The sequence below is a fragment of the Eumetopias jubatus genome, unplaced genomic scaffold (assembly GCF_037043125.1).
Source record: "Eumetopias jubatus isolate StellerSeaLion01/CBP00866 unplaced genomic scaffold, mEumJub1_p1.0 scaffold_1, whole genome shotgun sequence".
NCBI lineage: Eukaryota > Metazoa > Chordata > Mammalia > Carnivora > Otariidae > Eumetopias > Eumetopias jubatus.
The window spans coordinates 66,134,785-66,155,160 of record NW_028274807.1 but is presented as its reverse complement, the minus strand read 5'-3'; the positions used below and the strand labels follow the sequence as shown (position 1 = coordinate 66,155,160).

At 35.3% G+C, this 20,376-nt stretch overlaps 1 protein-coding gene across 2 annotated transcripts in view; it reads left to right on the top strand.

Annotated features, from left to right (window-relative positions):
• The window catches only part of IQCB1 (IQ motif containing B1), a 53,136-nt gene that overhangs the window by 20,120 nt on the left and 12,640 nt on the right, over positions 1–20,376 (top strand). For both annotated transcript variants that reach the window (XM_088028305.1, XM_088028332.1), the window contains 5 exons: positions 1,219–1,397; positions 3,138–3,247; positions 3,862–3,971; positions 17,653–17,795; positions 19,521–19,669. In XM_088028305.1, the coding sequence (XP_087884431.1) occupies positions 1,219–1,397; positions 3,138–3,247; positions 3,862–3,971; positions 17,653–17,795; positions 19,521–19,669 (691 nt within the window). The remainder of the gene's footprint in view (positions 1–1,218; positions 1,398–3,137; positions 3,248–3,861; positions 3,972–17,652; positions 17,796–19,520; positions 19,670–20,376) is intronic.

Below are 20,376 nucleotides of genomic sequence, written 5' to 3'. Positions count from 1 at the left end.
AAAAAAAAAAAAAAGGAATGAACTATTCATATATGTGACAATACAGATGAATATCAAAATAATTGTGAGTGAAAGAAGTCAGGCAAAAAAATACATACTGTATGATTCCATTTGTATAAAACTCTAGAAAATGTAAACTAATTTATAGTGACAGAAAATAGATCAATTGTTGTCTGGAGAGGCTGCCGAAAATGTGAAGGAGGGGGGATACAATGAAGCACAAGGAAACTTTGTGGCACAATGGATATGTTCCTTATCGTGAGATGGGTGGTAAAACGTGTTAAAACTAAAATTTTATTCAACTCAGTTATTAATGAAGGAACCAGTAAGATGTTTATATAGGTTCAAAGGAGAATTTGAGGAGGGGAGATTTATAGAGTGGTTTTCAAAGGAATGTAGAAATGAATTTGCTAATAGCTAAAAAACCTGATTGATGTCTTATAAAAAGTAGTAACCTTTACAGTTACATTTTCTACTGGATAAAATCCATTTGTATTGTTGAATAAGAATCTATTTACATTGCTCTCAGATGAGAATCATTGTTACTTGTTTTCTATAAGCCAACCTCTACATTTACAGAATTGCAAAATATCCTATCAACAGTAAATCATAGTCAAGCAAAGGTACACATATTCTTTAGTGGGGAGGGAGTAAAAGCTACGCAGTAATTTCTTTTGACTATTTCGAAGTTCCAGATAAGTTTTCATCACATCGGTAACACAACATGATAGTTGTTAGTATAATGAAGAAAATACCAAAGGAAAGGTAAATTCCTTCTATATTAAGTCCATGATAATTGAATATCTGTAGCATTTTTGTCTTCATACATCATTAAGCAATGAACCATGTACCATTCTGTGATTTTCCTCTTTGACGTTGTTGCTTTGACGTTTTTGAATCATCTATTTAATATTTTGTGCATTTATCTTTCCTCTGCAATTTGATTGCAGGTTTTTCAGAGGAGAGGGCATGTAGCTGCTTTGTATTCCCTGTTTTACCTAGCATAGTGCCTTAAACACAGTAGAAATTCAATAAATAGTAATTGATTTAATGCGATGTATCCTTGGAACTAAGCTATATATTTAAAAAATAGGTTATCTTCTTGCAACCTGGCACAGTTAGGCATCAAGTTGCTAGAATTTTTATGTTTAATTTTTTATGATACCTTTGCATCCATCAGTAATGGTACATTCTTTGTCTTTTTATTTTGTCTATTAGTGGTGATTTACTCAGAATAGAAGGAAAAACCCTGCATTCAATTTTAGATGAAGTTGTGTTCAAGCTTTTATCAACTCCTAGCCCAGACATAAGAAGTACTGCTACAAAGCTCCTACTGCTGATGACTGAATCCCATCAGGAGATTTTGATTTTACTGAGACTAAGTGCCTGCTACAAAGGTAGTGCATATATTCTTTCTTTTCTGGAGATTCTCAAAAAGAAATTTTTATTGATGGCTTATGGAAACCAAAATTCCTATATTTTTTTGAAGTTTTTATTTAAATTCCAGTTGTTAACAGGCAGTATAATATTAATTTCAGGTACACAATTTAGTGGTTAAATAGTAATGGGGATTAAGGAGTGCACTTGTTGGGATGAATGCCGGGTGGTGTGATGGAAGTGTTGAATCACTAAAATTCTTGTATTTTGAAAAAGTCAATAACTGAACTGTGCAGATAAAACCCTATTAAATAAATACCAATTCAGGAAAATGTCTTTATATAACCAAGCTATCTTCATGTCTCAACAGATGGCTTATGGTACTTTGTTGATGAGCTTACAATGGATACTTATTCCTTCTCTGACAAAAGAGAAAAAAAAAGTTGTGTATTGAGTATACCATATAGTATAGTAAAATAATGACCAAAAGACTGGTTACCTTAACAAAATTAACTTTACTGGAGAAGATAGAGCTGTGCTTGAGACATTTACAGCCCTTTTGATCTTTACATCAATTAATAATTACTCTTCAGGTCTTTCACTGCTGTTTCTCAAAGCAAAAAAATCTTCCTCACCTCCAAAATCAAATGTGTATACTCACTAATACAGGGCGATATTGTGTGGAAATTTTTAAAGATTAGAACATTACATTATGATGCATTTAGTACCCAAACTATTACAGTGGCTTTCAAAACATGCTTGATGATTTGGAAGGCACTATTTAGTAACTTACCTTGTATCAGTCATTACTTTGAACATTATAATTATGTTATAGGAATAGAGAGGGAAAGAAGGTGCCAGTAATAGAACTCTCTAATTGATATTGTGCCAGGTACACACTTTTTAAATTCTGTAGTTAGATTTCTTCTATAGAAATGTGAATGTCCAACAGACTTCATTATAAAGGAATTTTACCTGAACAGTTCGTCTCCCTTTCTTTTCTCAATAGAACTTAGTTTCCTCAAGATATTTTACAATCATTGATACTGCCGAGAACTTGACTTTTGAAGAGAGTGTAAAGGCGTGGACAGATCCATATGATGGCTTCCCCAATTATACACCCCAAGGGCATTTTGCTTTATTTATACTGAATACATACATTATAATACATCATTCCAATGTGCTTAGAATAGTACTTTATATCTTATACTACTACTATGTTTTATTTTGTGATAAAAATGCAATATTTATAGCACTTCTACAGTAATTGCTTAGTAACCTATTCATTTGCCCCAAATTACATATAATACTGTATATTTTTATTTAGCAATAACTTCCCTTAAGAATGACTAGTAACAACCTGTTTAAATGCTTCCACAGTATAGGCATTTACTCAGTATGTTATTATCTTTTTAAAAATGTTTCAGTTTAAAATATTTATGTTCAAACAGGAAAAAAATTGTCTCTACTCTTTGACTTAAAACAATGATTCCACTTACCTTTTTTTAATTAAAGATATTGAGTAAAAAGCCTTTGCCTCAGATCCTACAAGTGAGCACATAAAACTCTTAGGACAGAGAAATATCCTAAAGACCTCAATCTAGAAGTCTTTGAGAAAAGGAAAAGAAAAATCATGTGATTAATTTTGCTGTAATATTCATTTGTTTCCAAACCAGGCTTTGTTAACTTCTAATTAATACCAATTAGATAACAAATCATATTTTATTATTAAATGTTGTACCTTTGTTATTCCATTTCAGGACTCAGAAGTCTCCTAAATAAATACGAGCCAGGGACAGAGTTTAGTCAAGAACTTGGACAGCTCATTGCCCTTTTGACCCCTAAGGTCTATCAGGAAGTAGAAGAACAGGTAATAAATTATAAAAATAATTTGCATATTTGCTAACATTTCAGTAAACATTTTAGTTTGAAAATACTGGAGAGTGGTAGCCTCTTGAATCTTTTATTTGCTGTCTCTTCCCCTTTCTTTACTTATCTCCCCCAACATTCAGAGCAGTCATAGTTTGATCGGGGAAGGTGTTTTTATAGACCAAATTTTTAACCCTAGAGCCTTTTTTCTTTTTTTTTTTTAGCCTGTTCAGAGAGTTCTTCATCCCCTTGAATGCTTGAATAAGTGAGGCCCAGCAAAAGAAGTCAAGCAAAGAGGGTAAAGCATTAAATAAGCAGAACTATAAAATCCTTATAAAAGGAGTAGAAGGGGTATTAAGGAGAATTCAGAGGTAATCAAACTATATCTTGAATACATTTTAGATATTGCCTGAGAGCCTAATGTATCTTTAAATTCGGGAGATCAAGTTTAATATTCTTAGACCTTACCTGTCCTGGACCTATGAAACTGTTGCCTCCTGCCCAGCTTATCAGAGATAGAGATTAATACTTGCCCAGGCCTGATATTTTAGGAGGTTAACTTCTAAAAGACTTTCACGAAGATGTCTCTAAACTAATTCTGGCCTTTAATTTCAGAAACTACATCAAGCAGCTTGCTTGATTCAAGCTTATTGGAAGGGTTTCCAAACTAGAAAGAGATTAAAGAAGCTTCCATCTGCTGTGATTACTTTGCAGAGGAGTTTCAGGTAAAAAGTTTTGGTGAGAGGAATGATGATCTTAGAGGACAGCTATATCTTATTACAGTTTAGCGGAGTAAAAACTTAGGATGTTTTCCCTCCAATTTTCTAATCTGTCTCTTACTCTTTTTTTAATTGAAGTGTAGTTCACATACAATATTATATAAATGTCAGTTGTACAACAGTGATTCAACATTTTATTTTTTTTTTTAAGATTTTATTTATTTGACAGAGATAGTGAGAGCAGGAACACAAGTGGGGGAGTGGGAGAGGGAGAAGCAGGCCTCCTGCCAAGCAGGGAGGCCGATGTGGAACTCGATCCCAGGACCCTGGGATCATGACCTGAGCTGAAGGCAGACGCTTAACGACTGAACCACCCAGGCACCCGTGATTCAACATTTATATACATTGTGAAATGATTATCGCATCAGGATAAGTCTAGTTATCAACTGTCGCCACACAAATGTATTAACAGTATTTTTGACTATATTCCCTATGCTGTACTTTACATCCTTGTGACTTACTTATTTCATAACTGGAAGTTTGTACTTCTTTTCACCTATTTTATCCATCCCCCTACTCCTCTCCCCTCTGGCAACCACCAGTTTATATCTGTTTTTATAGATTTGTTTGTATTGTTTACCTTTTTTTTTTTTTTAAAGATTTATCCACTTATTTGGGAGAGAGAGAGAGAGAAGGAGAGACAACATGAACAGGAGGGGCAGAGGGAGAGGGATGTCAAGCAGACTCTGCATTGAGTGTGGAGCCTGACGCGGGGCTTGATCTCACAACTCTGAGATCATGACCTGAACTGAAACCAAGAATTGGACGCTTAACCGACTGTTCCACCCAGGTGCCCCTTTGTTTTGTTTTTTAGATTCTACATATAAATGTAGAATCATATGGCATTTGGTTTTTTCGGACTTAATTTCATTTAATATAAATCCCTCTAGGTCCTTTCATTTAGCATAATTCCCTCTAGGTCCAGCTATGTTATCACAAATGGTAAGATTTCATTCTTTTTTATGGCTGAGTAACATTCCATTGTATTTATATACCACATCTTCTTTATCTATCTATTGATAGACACTTAGGTTGTTTCCCTATCTTGGCTATTGTAAATGCTGGAGTGAAGATGGCGTGCATATATCTTTTTGAATTAGTATTTTCATTTTCTTTGGATAAATACACATAAATGGATTTTCTGGGTTGTAAGGTATTTCTATTTTTAATTTTTTTAGGAATTTCTATTCTGTTTTCCATAGTGGCTACACCAATTTACATTCCTACCAGCAGTTGCATTAGGGTTCCCTTTTCTTCACATCCTTGTCAATGTTTGTTATTTCTTGTCTTTTTATATTAGCCATTCTGACAGGTGTAAGGTGATAACTCATTGTGGTTTTGATTTGCATTTCCCTGATGATTAGTGATGTTGAGAATTTTTTCATGTGTCTGTTGGCCATCTGTAAATATTCCTTGGAAAAATGTGTATTCAGGTTCTCTACCCATTTTTTAATTGAATTGTTTGGGGGTCATTTTTGGTGTTGAGTTCTATGAGTTCTTTATATATTTTGGATATTAACCCCTTATTGGGTATAGCATTTGCAGATATCTTCCCCATTCTGTAGGTTGCCTTTTTGTTTTGTGGATATTATATCACTATGTATAAAAGGTTTTTAGTTTGACACAGGCCTGATAGTTCATTTTTGCTTTTGTTGCCCTGCTGAGGAGACAGATCCAAAAAGTATTGCTAAGACTGATGTCCAAGAGTTTACTGCCAGTGTTTTGTTTTAGGAGTTTTATGGTTTCATGTCTTACATTTAGGTCTTTAATCCATTTGGAGTTTATTTTTGCATATAAGGAAGTGGTCCAGTTTATTCATTTGCATGTAGTTCTCCAATTTTCCCAACACCATTTGTTGAAGAGACTATCATTGTATATTCTTGCCTCCTTTGTCATAGATAATTGACCATATGTGGGTTTATTTCTGGGCTTTCTGTTCTGTTCCATTGGTCTATATGTTTTTGTGCCAGCACCATACTGTTTTGATTACTATAGCTTTGTAGTGTAGTTTGAAATCTGGGCATGTGATACCTCCAGCTTTGTTGTTCTTTCTCAAGATTGGTTTGGCTATTCAAAGTCTTATGTGGTTCCATACAGGTTTTAGGATTCATTTTTACTAGTTCTATGAGAAATGCCAGTGTAGATAGAGACTTTGAATCTGTACGTTACTTTGAGTAGTATGGACATTTTAACAATATTAATTCTTCCAATCCATGAGCACAGTATATCTTTTCCACTTATTTGTGTCATCTTCAGTTTCTTTCATCCTTGTCTTATAGTTTTTAGAGTACAGGTCTTTCACCTCCTTTGTTAAGTTTATTCCTGTATTTTATTCTTTTGATACAATTGTAAATGGGATTGTTTTCTTAATATCTCTTTCTGCTGCTTCATTATTAATACATAGAAATACAACAGATTTCTATCAATTAATTTTATATCCTGTAAATTTACTGAAATCATTTATTCTAATAGCTTTTTGGTAGAAACTTTAGAGTTTTCTAACTGGGTGTTATATGCAACTGATGAATTATTGAACACTACCTCTGAAACTAATGATGTACTATATGTTGGCTAATTGAATTTAAATTTAAAAAAAGAATCTTTAGGGTTTTCTATATATAGTATTATATTATGAGGAAACAGTGATAGTTTACTTCTTCCTTCCCAATTTGGATGCCTTTTATTTCTTTTTCTTGTTTGATTGCTGTGACTAGGATTTCCAGAACTATGTTGAAATAAACTGGCAAGAGTGGACATCCATGTCTTGTTCCTGATCACAGAGGAGAAGCTCTCAGTTTTTCATCATTGAGTATGATGTTAGCAATGGGTTTGTCAGATATGTCCTGTATTATTTTTGAGGTATCTTCCATCTGTACATACTTTATTGAGAGTTTTTACCATAAATGGCTGTTGAATTTTGCCAGATGGTTTTTCTGCATCTCTTGAGATGATCATATGATTTTTTTCCTTTGTTAATGTAGTGTATCATGTTGATTGATTTGTGAATACTGAACCATCCTTGCATCCCTGGAATAAATCCCACTTGATCATGGTATATGATCCTTTTAATGTTTTGTTGAGTTCATTTTGCTAGTGTTCTATTAAGGAATTTTGCATCTATGTTTATCAGGGTTATTGGCCTATAATTTTCTTTTTTTGTAGTGTCTTTTTATGTTTTTGTTATCAAGGTAATGCTTCCAATGAATTTGGAAGTGTTCCTCTTAAATTTTTTAGATTAGTTTGAGAAGAGTAGATAGTAACTATATGTTTGATAGAATTCATGTGAGAACCCACTGATCTTGGACTTTTGTTTGTTGAGAGCTTTTTTGATTACTGATTCAGTATCATTATTAGTAATTGGTCTGTTAAGATTTTGTTTCTTCCTGATTCATTCTCGTAAGATTGCATATTTCATTTCTTCTAGGTTGTCCAATTTGTTGGCATGTAATTTTTCATAGTAGTCTCTTATAATCCTGTGTATTTCTGTGGTGTTAGTTGTAACCTCTCTTTCATCTCTGATTTTATTTGGACCCTCTCTTTTTTCCTTGATGACTTTGGCTAACAGTTGATTAATTTTGTTTATATTTTCAAAAAACAGTTTTTAATTCCATTGATATTTTCTATTTTTCTTTTTACTAATTTATTTCTGCTCTGGTCTTTATCATTTTTTTCTTCAATCAACTGTGGGCTTTATTTTTCTTTTTCTAGTTCTTTTAGGTGTAAGATTACATTATTATAGGTATTTCTACAATGCCTATAGAAATAGGTAGGTTTTTTGAGGTAGGCCTGTATTGCTGTAAACTTTCTTCTTGGAATTGCTTTTGCTGCATCCCACAGATTTTGGAATGTTGTGTTTCCATTTTTATTTGTCTTAAGGTAATTTTTAATTTCCTCTTTGGTTTCTTTGTTGACCCATTGTTTATTTAATAGCATGTTGTTTAACCTCCACATGTTTGTGTTTCCTCCAGTTTTTTTCCTTGTGATTGATTTATAGTTTTATACCATTGTAGTTGGAAAAGATGCTTGATATGGTTTCAATCTTAAATTGGTTGAGATTTGTTTTGTGGTCTAACGTGATCTATTCTCAAGAATGTTCCATGTACAATTGAAAAGAATATATAATTTGCTGTTTGGGGATGGAATGATCTGCATATATGTTAAATCCATCTAGTCTAATGTGTTAAGTTCACTTTTTCCTTATTGATTTTCTGTCTGGATGATCTATTCATTGGTGTAAGTGGGTTATTAATGTCCCTGCTATTATTGTATTACTGTCATTTTCTCCCTTTGTATTTGTTAATGTTTGCTTTATATATTTAGGTGCTTCTACATTGGGTGCTTATGTATATTTACAACTGTTATATCCTCTAGTATTGAGTTCTCCATCATTATGTAATGCCCTTATTTGTCTCATTATGGTCTTTGTTATAAAGTCCGTTTTGTCTGATATATGTATTGCTACTCCAGCTTTCTTTTCACTTCATTTGCATGTCGTATCTTTTTTCCATCTCTATTTTCAGCCTGTATGTGTCTTTTGGTCTGAAGTGAGTCTCATAGGCAGCATGTAGATAGGTGTTGTTTTATCCATTCAGTTGCTCTGTGTCTTTTGATTGGGCATTTAGTCCATTTACCTTTAAGGTAATTATGACAGGTATGTACTTATTGCCATTTTGTTATTGTTTTCTGGTTGTTTTTGTAGTTCTGTTTTTTTCTTGTTCTCTTTTCTGTGATTTGATGACTTTCTTTAGTGTTATGGTTGGCTTTTTATTTTTTGTGTACCTGTCACAGATTTTTGGGTTTGCGGTTACCATGAGGTTCATATATAATGAGACCACTCTAATTATGGTGGTCTATGTTAAGTTAGTTAAGTTTGAACACATTCTAAAACACTCCCCCACCACTATGGTTTTTGTTTTTGATGTCATATTTTACTCTTTTTATTTTGTGTGTCCCATAACTGATTATTATAGGTACAGTTCACTTTATTACTTTTATCTTTTAACCTTCATGCTAGCTTTATAAATGGTTCTTCCACTATCTTTGTATGTTTGCTTTTAACCGTGAGATTTTTTTTTTCTTTCATAAATTTCTTCTAGTTATGGCCTTTAACTGCTTCCCTTTAATGTTTCTTATAAGTCTGGTTTTAGTGGTGATTAACTCCTTTAACTTTTGTTTGTCTGGGGGGACTCTTTATTTTATTTATTTATTTTTTTTAATGGAAAAGTGTCATCTTATTTTACTAATGTAAGCATTTGATGACAAAGATAATTTTACAAACTTAGAATGTGTGCAAGTACATGAAATTTCCATTTTATTGTAGTTTTCACTAGCTCAAACACGTTTCTCTACAGCTATTCCAACATAACTCCTTTGGAATGAATTATTTCAGTCATCCTTAATATATAATAACTCTGCCAAATACTTTAATCTAAAATAAACATATACAATTTTAATTAATAATTTTTAGATGAATGGGGTAAGAAAGTCATCAGGTGATGGTTGAGACTGTTAATTTCCAATAAGAAACTGTGTTGAAGTGTTTCTTCTGATACAGTATTTATAAATTAGAATTTTCAAAAAACAAGGGCAGAACAAAAAATACAAAAGAAACTTCTGCAGCTTAAGCCTCCCATAGTCCTAAACCTCTAAGAGAAGCAAGGCAAAGCCACCTATGGGCAACCATGAACAGTGGCAAGCCAGCTACATGCTCCGCTCAGCATGGTCCAGCAGGCCGCAACCGCCCGGCACAGTGCCCTCGGCCAGCCCTTGGGGGGACTCTTTATGTCTCCTATTCTGAATGATAATCTTGCTGCTTACTCTTGGTTGTAGGTTTTTCCATTCAGAACTTTGAGTATATCATGCAACTCCCTTCTGGTCTGCAAAGTTTCTGCTAAAAATCAGCCTTATAGGAGTTCCCTTGTTACATAATTAGTTGTTTATCTCTTGCTGCTTTTAAGATTCTCTCTTGGGGTGCCTGGGTGGCTCAGTTGGTTAAGCGTCAGCCTTCGGCTCAGGTCGTCATCCCAGGGTCCTGGGATCAAGCCCCACATTGGGCTCCTTGCTCAGCAGGGAGCCTGCTTCTCTCTCTTCCTCTGCCTGCCGCTCCCTGTGCTTGTACTCTCTCTCTCTCTCTCTCTCAGATAAATAAAATCTTTAAAAAAAATAAGATTCTCTCTTTAATTTTTGACATTTTAGTTATTGTGTATCTTGATGTAGACTTCCTTGGGTTAATCTTGTTTGGAGTTTCTCTGCTTCCTGGACATGGATGTCTGTTTCCTTCCCCAGGTTAGAGAAGTTTTCAGCTACTATTTCTTCAAATAAGTTTTCTATCCTTTCTCTGACTCTACTCCTTCTGAAACACCTAATATGCAAATGTTAGTACATTTGATGTTGTCCCAGAAGTCCTTTAAATTATTCTAATGTTTTCAAGTTCTTAATTCTTTCTGCTGTTCAGCTTGGGTGATTTCCACTACACTGTCTTCCAGATTGCTGATTGGTTCTGCTGTATTATCTAATCTGCTGTTGACTTCCTTCTAGTTTATTTTTCATTTCATTTATTGTATTCTTTAGCTCTGACTGGTTCTTTTTTTTATATTTTCTGTGTCTTTGTTCAAGTTCTCACTGTGTTCATCCATTCTTATCCCAAGTTTAGTGAGCATCTTTATGACCATTACATTAAACTCTTTATCTGATAGATCGTTCATTTCCATTTTGTGTAGTTCTTCTGAAGTTTTTTCTTGTTCTTTCATTTGGACCATATTCTTCTGTCTCCTCATTTTGCCTCACTTTCTGTATTTGTTTCTATGTATTAGGTCAATCAATTCCTGGTCTTGAAGGAGTAGCCTTATGTAGAAGGCATCCTTGAGGGCCCAGAGGCACAGTCCTTCCCAGGTCACCAGAACCAGGTGCTGCAGGGGTATTCCTTATATGGGCTTCATTCTCTCACCTTTTATGATTGGGCTGCAACTCTTGTGGGTACAGTGGTAGGTGGGGCTGTCTACAGCTCCCCCTGCCAGCCAATTTGGGCCAGTGCTCATCCAGGCCAATGCTTCCCACTCAATGCAGTGAGGCAAGAGATACTTTTAGGAGGTGCTAGTCCCAGCCAATGCCACCTGCCAGTTTGTGTGGTGAGTCCACAGGGCAACGCTGAAGAGAAGCATGTGGTACTAGCAGAGTAGACAGAGAATGTCAGAAATGGAGCACACTAGTACTTCCATTCCCAGAGAAAGTTCCTACAGATCCCTGGCCCTCCAGCACACAGCCTAATATCAGTCAGTAAATTTCCTTTACATATGGCTGAGGCACTTTTTAAACTGCTGCTTTTGTGCTGGTTCTCAGAGCAATTAAGTTTGTGCATGAGACCTTTTAAGAACAGAGTCTTGGTTTCCTATAGCCTCCCTACTATCCCAGAATTAAGCCCCACTGATTTTCAAAGCTGGACATTATGGGCGCTTCTTCAGGTGCATGCCCCCAGGGCAAGGTTGCCTGATGTGGAGTTTGAACCTCTATGTCTGTGTATCTCTCCCCTTGTGAGTCACTGCTCCAGTAGTATGAGTCCCAACCAGATTGCATCTCTGTCCCTTCTATCCTTCTCCATGTGGCTTTTTCTTTGTATCTTTAGCTGCAGAATAACTAATCTTTAGGTTGTTCCCAGAGAGTTGCTCTTATTTAGTTGAAGCCTTGTTTGTCTGCAGAAGGAAGTGAGCTCAGGATCCTCCTGTTCCACCCACTTGCTCCTCCAGCTGTTTCTTTTACTCTTGCTTTCATTCTTGTTCTGAAAACACATTTCTGAGTACCTGTACTCCAGTAACTAGATGTACTTTCAAAGCAAAGGACATAATGTAAGACAGAAATCTGATGGAACAAAAACTAAAACTAGTCTTTTAATAACTGCAGCTGCATTTCTCAGTTATAAAAATGTTTTAATATAGTAAACTAAAATTTAGATTTAAGTCATTGATGAAAGTTTCGTTTAGAGAAGTTAGATTATTAATATTGGGCATGAGTTTTGTTTTTGCTTTTTTTAAAACGTGCATTGTTAAGACATGTTTCATTTGCATAATACATGCCAGAGGCTATGCCGGATACTGAGAGAGTTAAACAGACTCAATTTTGTATCCTACCTCAGCAACTTTGGGCTGAATGACTGTGGACAAGATGCCCAACCTCTCTCTGCCTCAAATTTCCCATCTATTTAATGGGGATAATTGTCTGTGTACCGCCCAAGATTAAAGTTTTGGGTTTTTTTTAGCATATTACCTGGAACTTAGAAAAGATGATAGTGGGGAAAATTCATATGGCACATTTTTTGCCTTTGAGCGTTTACAAATCTAGTTAGACAAATAGATATGTTAAATAAATAGTACTTGTGAGAGGCAATTATAATCCATTACAGCATTGCTGAAAGTTCATTGTGTATCCTACAATGTATTTATTTAAAAACATTTTAAAAAGGATTTCTTTGGTCAAATAAATTTGGGAAATGATGACTACTTTGAGAGTGAGTCATAATGTATGTTATTCTATTAAAAAATCTGAGATGTTCTTGGTATAGCCCTGCCTTCTGTGGTGAAGGTAGTGTTTATTACTTATGGATTCTACTTGCTGTCATTCTCAGCTCTCTTCCCTCTTAACATTAAAGGTATCCCTGTACTGTGGATTGAGACATTTAATGTTTAGTCTCACAATAGTTGTCAAATTTGCCAGTCTACTTTGTCTCGTAATATTAAAATCCCAGGATTACAGATTTTGTCCGCTTAGAAGTATATCTATGGAGTCTTAACAGTTCCACTATTTTAAAATAGAAATTCCATTGCTTTTTATAATCAGTCCAGTTATAAATATTTCTATTAAAATTATTTTCCATTAAATTTTAGCTGTGAAGCCAAAATTGATTAAATCTCACATAATAATTAGTTTGGTTTTTTCCCCAATATTTTGAGTTTGAAGTTTTAGGGCAGATTGAAATACAGTATCTTTGGATTCTCTTTATTAATTTATTATTTTTTAATTTCAAGTTTGCTCAGGTTTCACCACCTTTCCTCTTCTGGTTGAAATAGTTTATGCAAATTTTTCTTGCTTTCTTTATAACTGGGCTTTCTGCAAAGGTTATTTCTGTCTCTTTGTGGTCGGGTCGTTATCTGAGAGTAATTTTTCCCTCCCATGTTTTTTGCTGGGGGGGTGCAGATAGGGACTGCCCACCACTCATAATTATGGGCCCAGATTCATCAGAGCTTTTTAAATTCCGACAAGATGCACTCTTGTGTAGTCACACCTTTACTAATGCACTTTTCTTGGGGGGTTCTTTTCTTTTTTTATTTTTTATGATGTTTAAGATGCCTTTTGAGCTGCTTTTTTTTTTTTTTAACTAAAGTATGGTTACATTAGTTTCGGGTATACAACATAGTGATTCGATGACTCTATACTTATGCTATGCTCACCACAAGTATAGCTACTAACTGTCACCATATAACGCTATTACAATTCTGTATTCCTTGTATTCCCTTTGCTATACCTTTCATCCCCATTACTTGCTCATGCCATAACTAGAAGTCTGTACTTCCCACTCCCTTTCACCCATTTTCCCATCCTCTCACCACTCGGGTTTCTTTTTTACTGAATCATTTTTTATGGTCAAAAACTTGATTTTCTTTTTTTTTTTTTTTAAGATTTATTTATTTATTTATTTATTTGAGAGAGAGAATGAGATAGAGAGAGAGCATGAGAAGGGAGAGGGTCAGAGGGAGAAGCAGACTCCCTGCTGAGCAGGGAGCCCGATGTGGGACTCGATCCCGGGACTCCAGGATCATGACCTGAGCCGAAGGCAGTCGCTTAACCAACTGAGCCACCTAGGCGCCCAAAAACTTGATTTTCTGTTACGTGCCGAGCAAGGTTTTCTGAAGCAGCCAACAACTATACCAGTTACTTTTGGGAAACCTCACAACTACCTACCTATATCATAGGGCTGATATTTGGTGTCTTAATTGTACTTGTTTCACCTTGTAGGGGAAGAAAAAATTTTCCTTCTACCATATTTTAGGTTCATTCCCTGGAAATTAGACTGACAAAAAAAGGGTGGAAAAACAGTTAACAAGAGAAAAACAGTTTATTAATGTGTGCAGTGCACATCATGTAAAAGAAACCTCACATGATGAGTAACTCAAATGAGTAGTTAGAACTTGGGCTTGTATAGCATTTAACAAAGAAAAAAAATTCATAAAGAAGTGACAGGTAAAAAGAAAAGGATTTTAGACTTCCAAAGTCAGGAAATTATGGAAAGGTAAATATATTTGGGAAACTAATGGAGTATGTGGGTTATTTGTCTAGGTCCATCTTGGCACCAACTTTACATCTTCTTCAAGGCCATAAAACTTCCTTGGGAGGGGGGATTTATGGCAGTCCTCATTTCTGAGACATTTCTGCTCTAGTCCAATAGGGAAGCTCTGGGAAGGCTCTGTCTACATTTGTGGATTCTCATTTGCCTCCAGCTCAAAATAATCTTTATGCCAGAGTGGCATATTCTGCTACGCTTCAATTTCTCCTTGAAATTGAGCTGCTGAAGTACAGAACTATATTTCTTCTCTGTTTCCCTGAGTAACAATACCAAGCAGGCAGCAATCACTCAGATAATATGTTTGATGAGTTAATGAACCGAGCCCGTCAACTCTTTTGGCATTCAGCTCGTATCGTACTCCCCCAGTTCATACTTACTGTTCTCCAACAAAGGAATTCCTAGAGACTTCTTGATGTCTTGGTAGTAGATAGTTTGGTCAACTCCCTTTTTGATGATAAAGATTCATGCTGATTAAATGTAGCTCATGGAATGTATTTATATAAATCATCTTGGGAATATATCTGATCACTCATTTCCTTTTCAGAAATGCTCACAGATGCCAGATGGTCAAATGCCTAGTCTTTCTTATAGAGAGACCAGTTAAATGAATGCTCTTTTAATTTTTTAGTGATTAAAGAAATTCTTTGACTAGAACTAGAGACTACCTAACTACTAGTAACTAACTAAAATGTTCCTAAGTGGGGGGGAAACATTCAAATTCAAAATCACATTAATTCCTAATAAATGTTTTCAAACATGAAATTAAAACACATGAATCCAGAAACCCACATATTTACAATTTATAGTCACTTCAATCTCTGAACCTCACGTTTCTACTGTATTTCTGCTTGTATTTTACTTCTGCCTACATGCTCCACAGTCCTTTCATTTTTGCCATATTTTATAGCCTGCATGTTTTTTCCCAGACCCAGTTTTCTGACAGATTAAATGTCTTAGCAATACAATTTTTTAAAATATTTTATTTATTTGAGAGAGAGAGCACAAGATGGGGCAGGGTCAGAGGGAGAAGCAGACTCTCTGCTGAGCAGGAAGCCCAGTGCGGGACTCAATCCCAGGACTCCAGGATCATGACCTGAGCCAAAGGCAGTTGCTTAACCAACTGAGCCACCCAGGCACCCCAGCAATACAATTTTAATGTTACTATGTTTCTGATACTAATAGTAAATTTAATATAATGATAATGCAATATTAGACATTATAATCTGTAACCAGTTAGGTAATTTAAAAGGAGATTTTGGGGGCGCCTGGGTGGCTCAGTCATTAAGTGTCCACCTTCAGCTCAGGTCATGATCCCTGGGTCCTGCGCTTGAGCCCCGCATCAGGCTCCCTTCTCAGCGGGAAGCCTGCTTCTCCTCCCACTTCCCCTGCTTGTGTTCCCTCTCTCGCTGTGCCTCTCTCTGTCAAATAAATAAATAAAATCTTTATAAATAAATAAATAAAAGGAGATTTTGTTTAGGGCCAACTGTTCTGTTTTACCCTGCATAAGTAGGTAAAGGGTAAAACATCCTTACCTATATGCTATATATATGCTGTATACATCCCAGAATTTTGCAGGGAGAGTTCTATAGGAGAGGCAAGTTTCCATCCGCCATTCTTTGAGAACATAAAGGCCCCTTACTTACTTCATTTCCAACTCTTTGGAAGAGGAAGAGACACTTAGAAACTATATGGCTAGCCCTATAGCCTCTTTAGAACCCCTTCTTTGGCACATCTGCACTTTGGGGTCTTCTCTACCTTTCACAGTGGAGTAAGAAAGATATTTTGAAGTGAACCTTCAACTCTTGACAAAGTGTAAAGCCAAAAAAACACTTAAATTGTATTGGTAGCAGTTAGGAAACACTAAGAAAAAAAGCAAAAACCATACACACACAAAATTTTATCGAAATAATTTTGTGAGTTCTCCTTTTCTGTTTTAAAAGATTTTTTAAATTTCTTTATGCTGTTTTTCCTTTTCCAAAAGAAACTGAATTAAAAATCATTATCACCCTCTAACTATACCATTTTGAAGTCTGCCTGTCTACAAAGCTATAGCCAAGGTACCTCATTTGTTGGTAGTTTAATTCTGGGAAAAGAATCTAAGAGCAGAGGCTCAGCCGTTAAGCATCTGCCTTTGGCTCAAGTCATGTTCCCAGGGTCCTGGGGTCCAGCCCCTCATCGGGCTCCCTGCTCAGCGGGAAGCCTGCTTCTCCCTCTCCCACTCCCCCTGCTTGTGTTCCCTCTCTCGCTGTCTTTCTCTCTGTCAAATAAATAAATAAAATCTTTAAAAAAAAAAAAGAATCTAAGAGCAAATGCTCTTGAGTGAGACACAAGCAAATTAAGTCTATAGAGATAAATAATGTATTCTTCTCTTTTCTTTTTGTCCTTTTTGTTTTCCTTTTCTATGGGTATCTGAAAGTATTTTGAGTATATTCACTATAGACTAATACTTGTGATCTCCTTACATAGTAATATAGGAACCAATCAAAACTAGGTAGAAATGGCTAAGGAGAAATTTTGGTGAATAAGAGCAGGTAATACACAAATGCCAGTTAAATAATTTTTTGTGGCCATATGAAGATTTTCATAATTGGTTCTAATAATAATGGTTATTAGTCCATGATTGAGAAATAGGTAAACATGAGGAAAAAAATCATTCATAATCATTCTATGCAGCAAAAATCACTGTTGAGATTTTATTATTTTTTAATCATTTTTTATGTATATAATACATATTTTTAACACACTTTGTATGGCTTCTATATCCTGATTTTATTTTCACTTGACATTAGATTTGGGTATTTTCCCAATTTGCTAAATATTTTTTAAAATTTTTATTATTTTATGGTTCATAGAATCCTATCCAGTGAATGAACCAGTAATTTATTTATCAGGTTCCCTATTGTGGGGCATACAGTTTGTTTTCAGCTTGTTACTGTTGTAACAAATCTACATGTATATAATAACTAGTGAGGTTAAACATCTTTTCATATACTTCTTTTTGGGCACCTGGGTGGCTCAGTTGGTTAAACGACTGCCTTTAGCTCAGGTCATGATCCTGGAATCCCGCATTGGGCTCCCTGCTCAGCAGGGAGTCTGCTTCTCCCTCTGACCCTCCCCCCTCTCATGTGCTCTCTCTCTCTCATTCTCTCTCTTAAATAAATAAAATCTTTTAAAAAAATTTTAATTTTTTTTCATATACTTCTTGAGTGGGTATATCATTTACAAAAAAATTGTGTATAAGGTACTTAATGTTTCTTTTTTTTTTGTTTTTGGTACTTAATGTTTCTATCACAGATCTAAACGAACCAAGGCATTACTAAAGCTAAATAAGCAGAAAGAAGAAGAGCACCGCAGATTACAGTTGCAACTTCAAAGACAGAGAGCCATGAGATTGTCCCGAGAATTACGGCTGAGTATGCTCGAAATAGTTCATCCAGGTGGGTGGCAATGTCAATTTTGTAAGTGTAAAAATGTTTAAAGTATCTTAATGAACCAGATTTCCTGCTACCTGATGATTTTTTTTTTTAATGTGGACCTTTTTCCTGTTTCTCCCTTCTCAGGTAAACCTTATTAAATTTCAAGTCAAAAAAAAAAAAGTCACAGTTTTGTTTTGTTTTGTTTTTTTGATTAAGGCCTATTAGTTGATGCCGAGCAGTCTCTCCACTAGGGTTTTCTTATCTTTCAGATAAATTAGTGAAACGTAAAAATATATGCTTAAAATAGCTTTCAGAGACATAAAGAATACCCTTGACCTTAAGGAGGGAGTTAGATTGCTACATTTTAGAATCAGAACTTTACTCATATCCCAGTATAAACCTTGTGACATCTTGCCACTTTTGATACACTAAGCTGAAATTAATATTACAGTCTAGGAATCTGAATGGTTTCAAGATTTTTTTTTTTGTTCTTCCCCTTCCCCTCCTACCACTCATTCCCATTGTTCTTACATAACCTCTTATTTCTCTTTTTTTCCCCTTAAATATAGATGTTTCCCAAGGTTCCATCTTTACCTCTTACTCTAATGTTGCTCTTCCTGCGGTATCCTATCCATAACTGTAACTTCAACTACCAACTGAGTGCTTAGCACACTCAAATCTTGTTTGCATCTTCACCTTCCCAAGCTCTAAACCAGCACTTCCTTTTTTTCTTTTAAGATTTTATTTATTTATTTATTTGAGAGAGGGGCACTAGTAGGAGGGAGGGGCAGAGGAAGAAGGAGAAGCAGACTCCCTGGTGAGCAGGGAGCCCAATATGGGGCTCTGTCCCTGGAGCCTGGGATCATGCCCTGAGCCGAAGGCAGACACTTAACCAACTGAGCCACCTGGGCGCCCCTAAACCAGCACTTTTCACAAAATGATATGTTCTTTATCTGCACCGTCAACTATGATTCCTACTGGCTAGACATGGCCATTGAGTACTTGAAATGTCTCTAGTGCACACAAGCACATGAATTTTTAAATTTACTTTATTTAAATTAAAGTAGCCATTTGTGGATAGTGTCTACTATATTGGACAGCACAGCTCTGTAGCCAGTTCCCTATTGGATAGCTTGACTTAGATAAATCTTTACTTATCTAAGCTTTACCTAGATATCCACAGGCATCCCCAAAACTAGTCATTACCTCACCCATTTCCTTTCCCTGAATTCCCCATCTCAGGTAATAGCACCAGCAATATACTCAATTTCCCATCTGTGAGACATCCTAGAGTTTTCTGTCTCACATACAACACCTCCCAGAAAGTAAAAAGAAAGTCACCTGTATACTTAAGAGAAATTTGGAAGTACACAGAGTAGTTAACATACATGCATCTTGCCTTTTCCCTCTGGTGGTATGGATTGAATTCCTAACCATGTACTTATGATTCTTTTTTCTAAGTATTCTTGCTATTGGATTTTTAACCCTTTCTCATTCCTTTGCCACAAAAAATTATATGAATCTTTTCTCTAAAGAATGTGCATAATCTGAGAAAGCTTTTGGAGTTTTTTGTTTCTGCTATCTTAGAACCATTGTAAAATAATAAACTTGGGGAAATTAATGAACAATATTTAAAGAAACAAATAAAAAGACTGCAAGATTATTGTTAATATCATTATCCTGATTCCAGAACTTGAGAAAGTATAGCAGTTGAGTATGTTGTAATAGTGTCTGTCATCTTTTTAGGTCAGGTGGAAAAATATAATCGGGAAATAGAAGAGAAATCAGCATTGATTATCCAGAAACACTGGAGAGGGTACAGGGAAAGGAGAAATTTTCGCCAACAGAGGCCATCTCTCACGGAGTATAAAGCAGCTGTCATACTTCAGAGAGCAGTGAGTCTAATACAGTAAAAAGATTACTGGATTAGGAAGTGCAAAAACATGGATTCAAACCTGACCTTGTATATACCTGCTGTAAAGTCTTGGTCTAGTCATTTAGCTTTTCTGAGTCTTAGTTTCTTTCTCTATAAAATAAGAACCTCCTTAACACTGGACAAACTGATTTAGACACTCAGTCCTTAGTACTTCCATAGAACCTTGTACATCATTTATCATACTGCAGTGTACTTTGTTAAATTTTTTTCTTTCTTTCTTGGGCTGTGACTTCCTCAGGGATAAGGAACTAAGTCTTATCTATTGTTGTCAGCTCTTAGCATGTGCTTGTTTTATGAATGGATGTTTACCCTACCTTTTCCACTCAGTTGTTATATAAATGAGATGACCCAATTTATGGGAAAGTATTTTGGAAATTGCAAAGCCTGTACTAGTTTAGCACATCATAGTTTATTTTTTTAATGTATAGATAATATATTAGATATAACTGGATCACTATAATTCTTGAATTATAGAACGGTGTTCTTAAATAATAATTTTCCTGGGATTCAGTAATATTTATTGCCTTGGAAAAGCATAGCAAACAAGGCTCTTTATTTCATTTAATGACCAATTTTCCTAACATCTCTTATTCACTTATACCTGTTAACTTTCATATTAGGATTTCAGGTCCTATAGCATTTTATAGTCCTTTATTTTTGAACTTT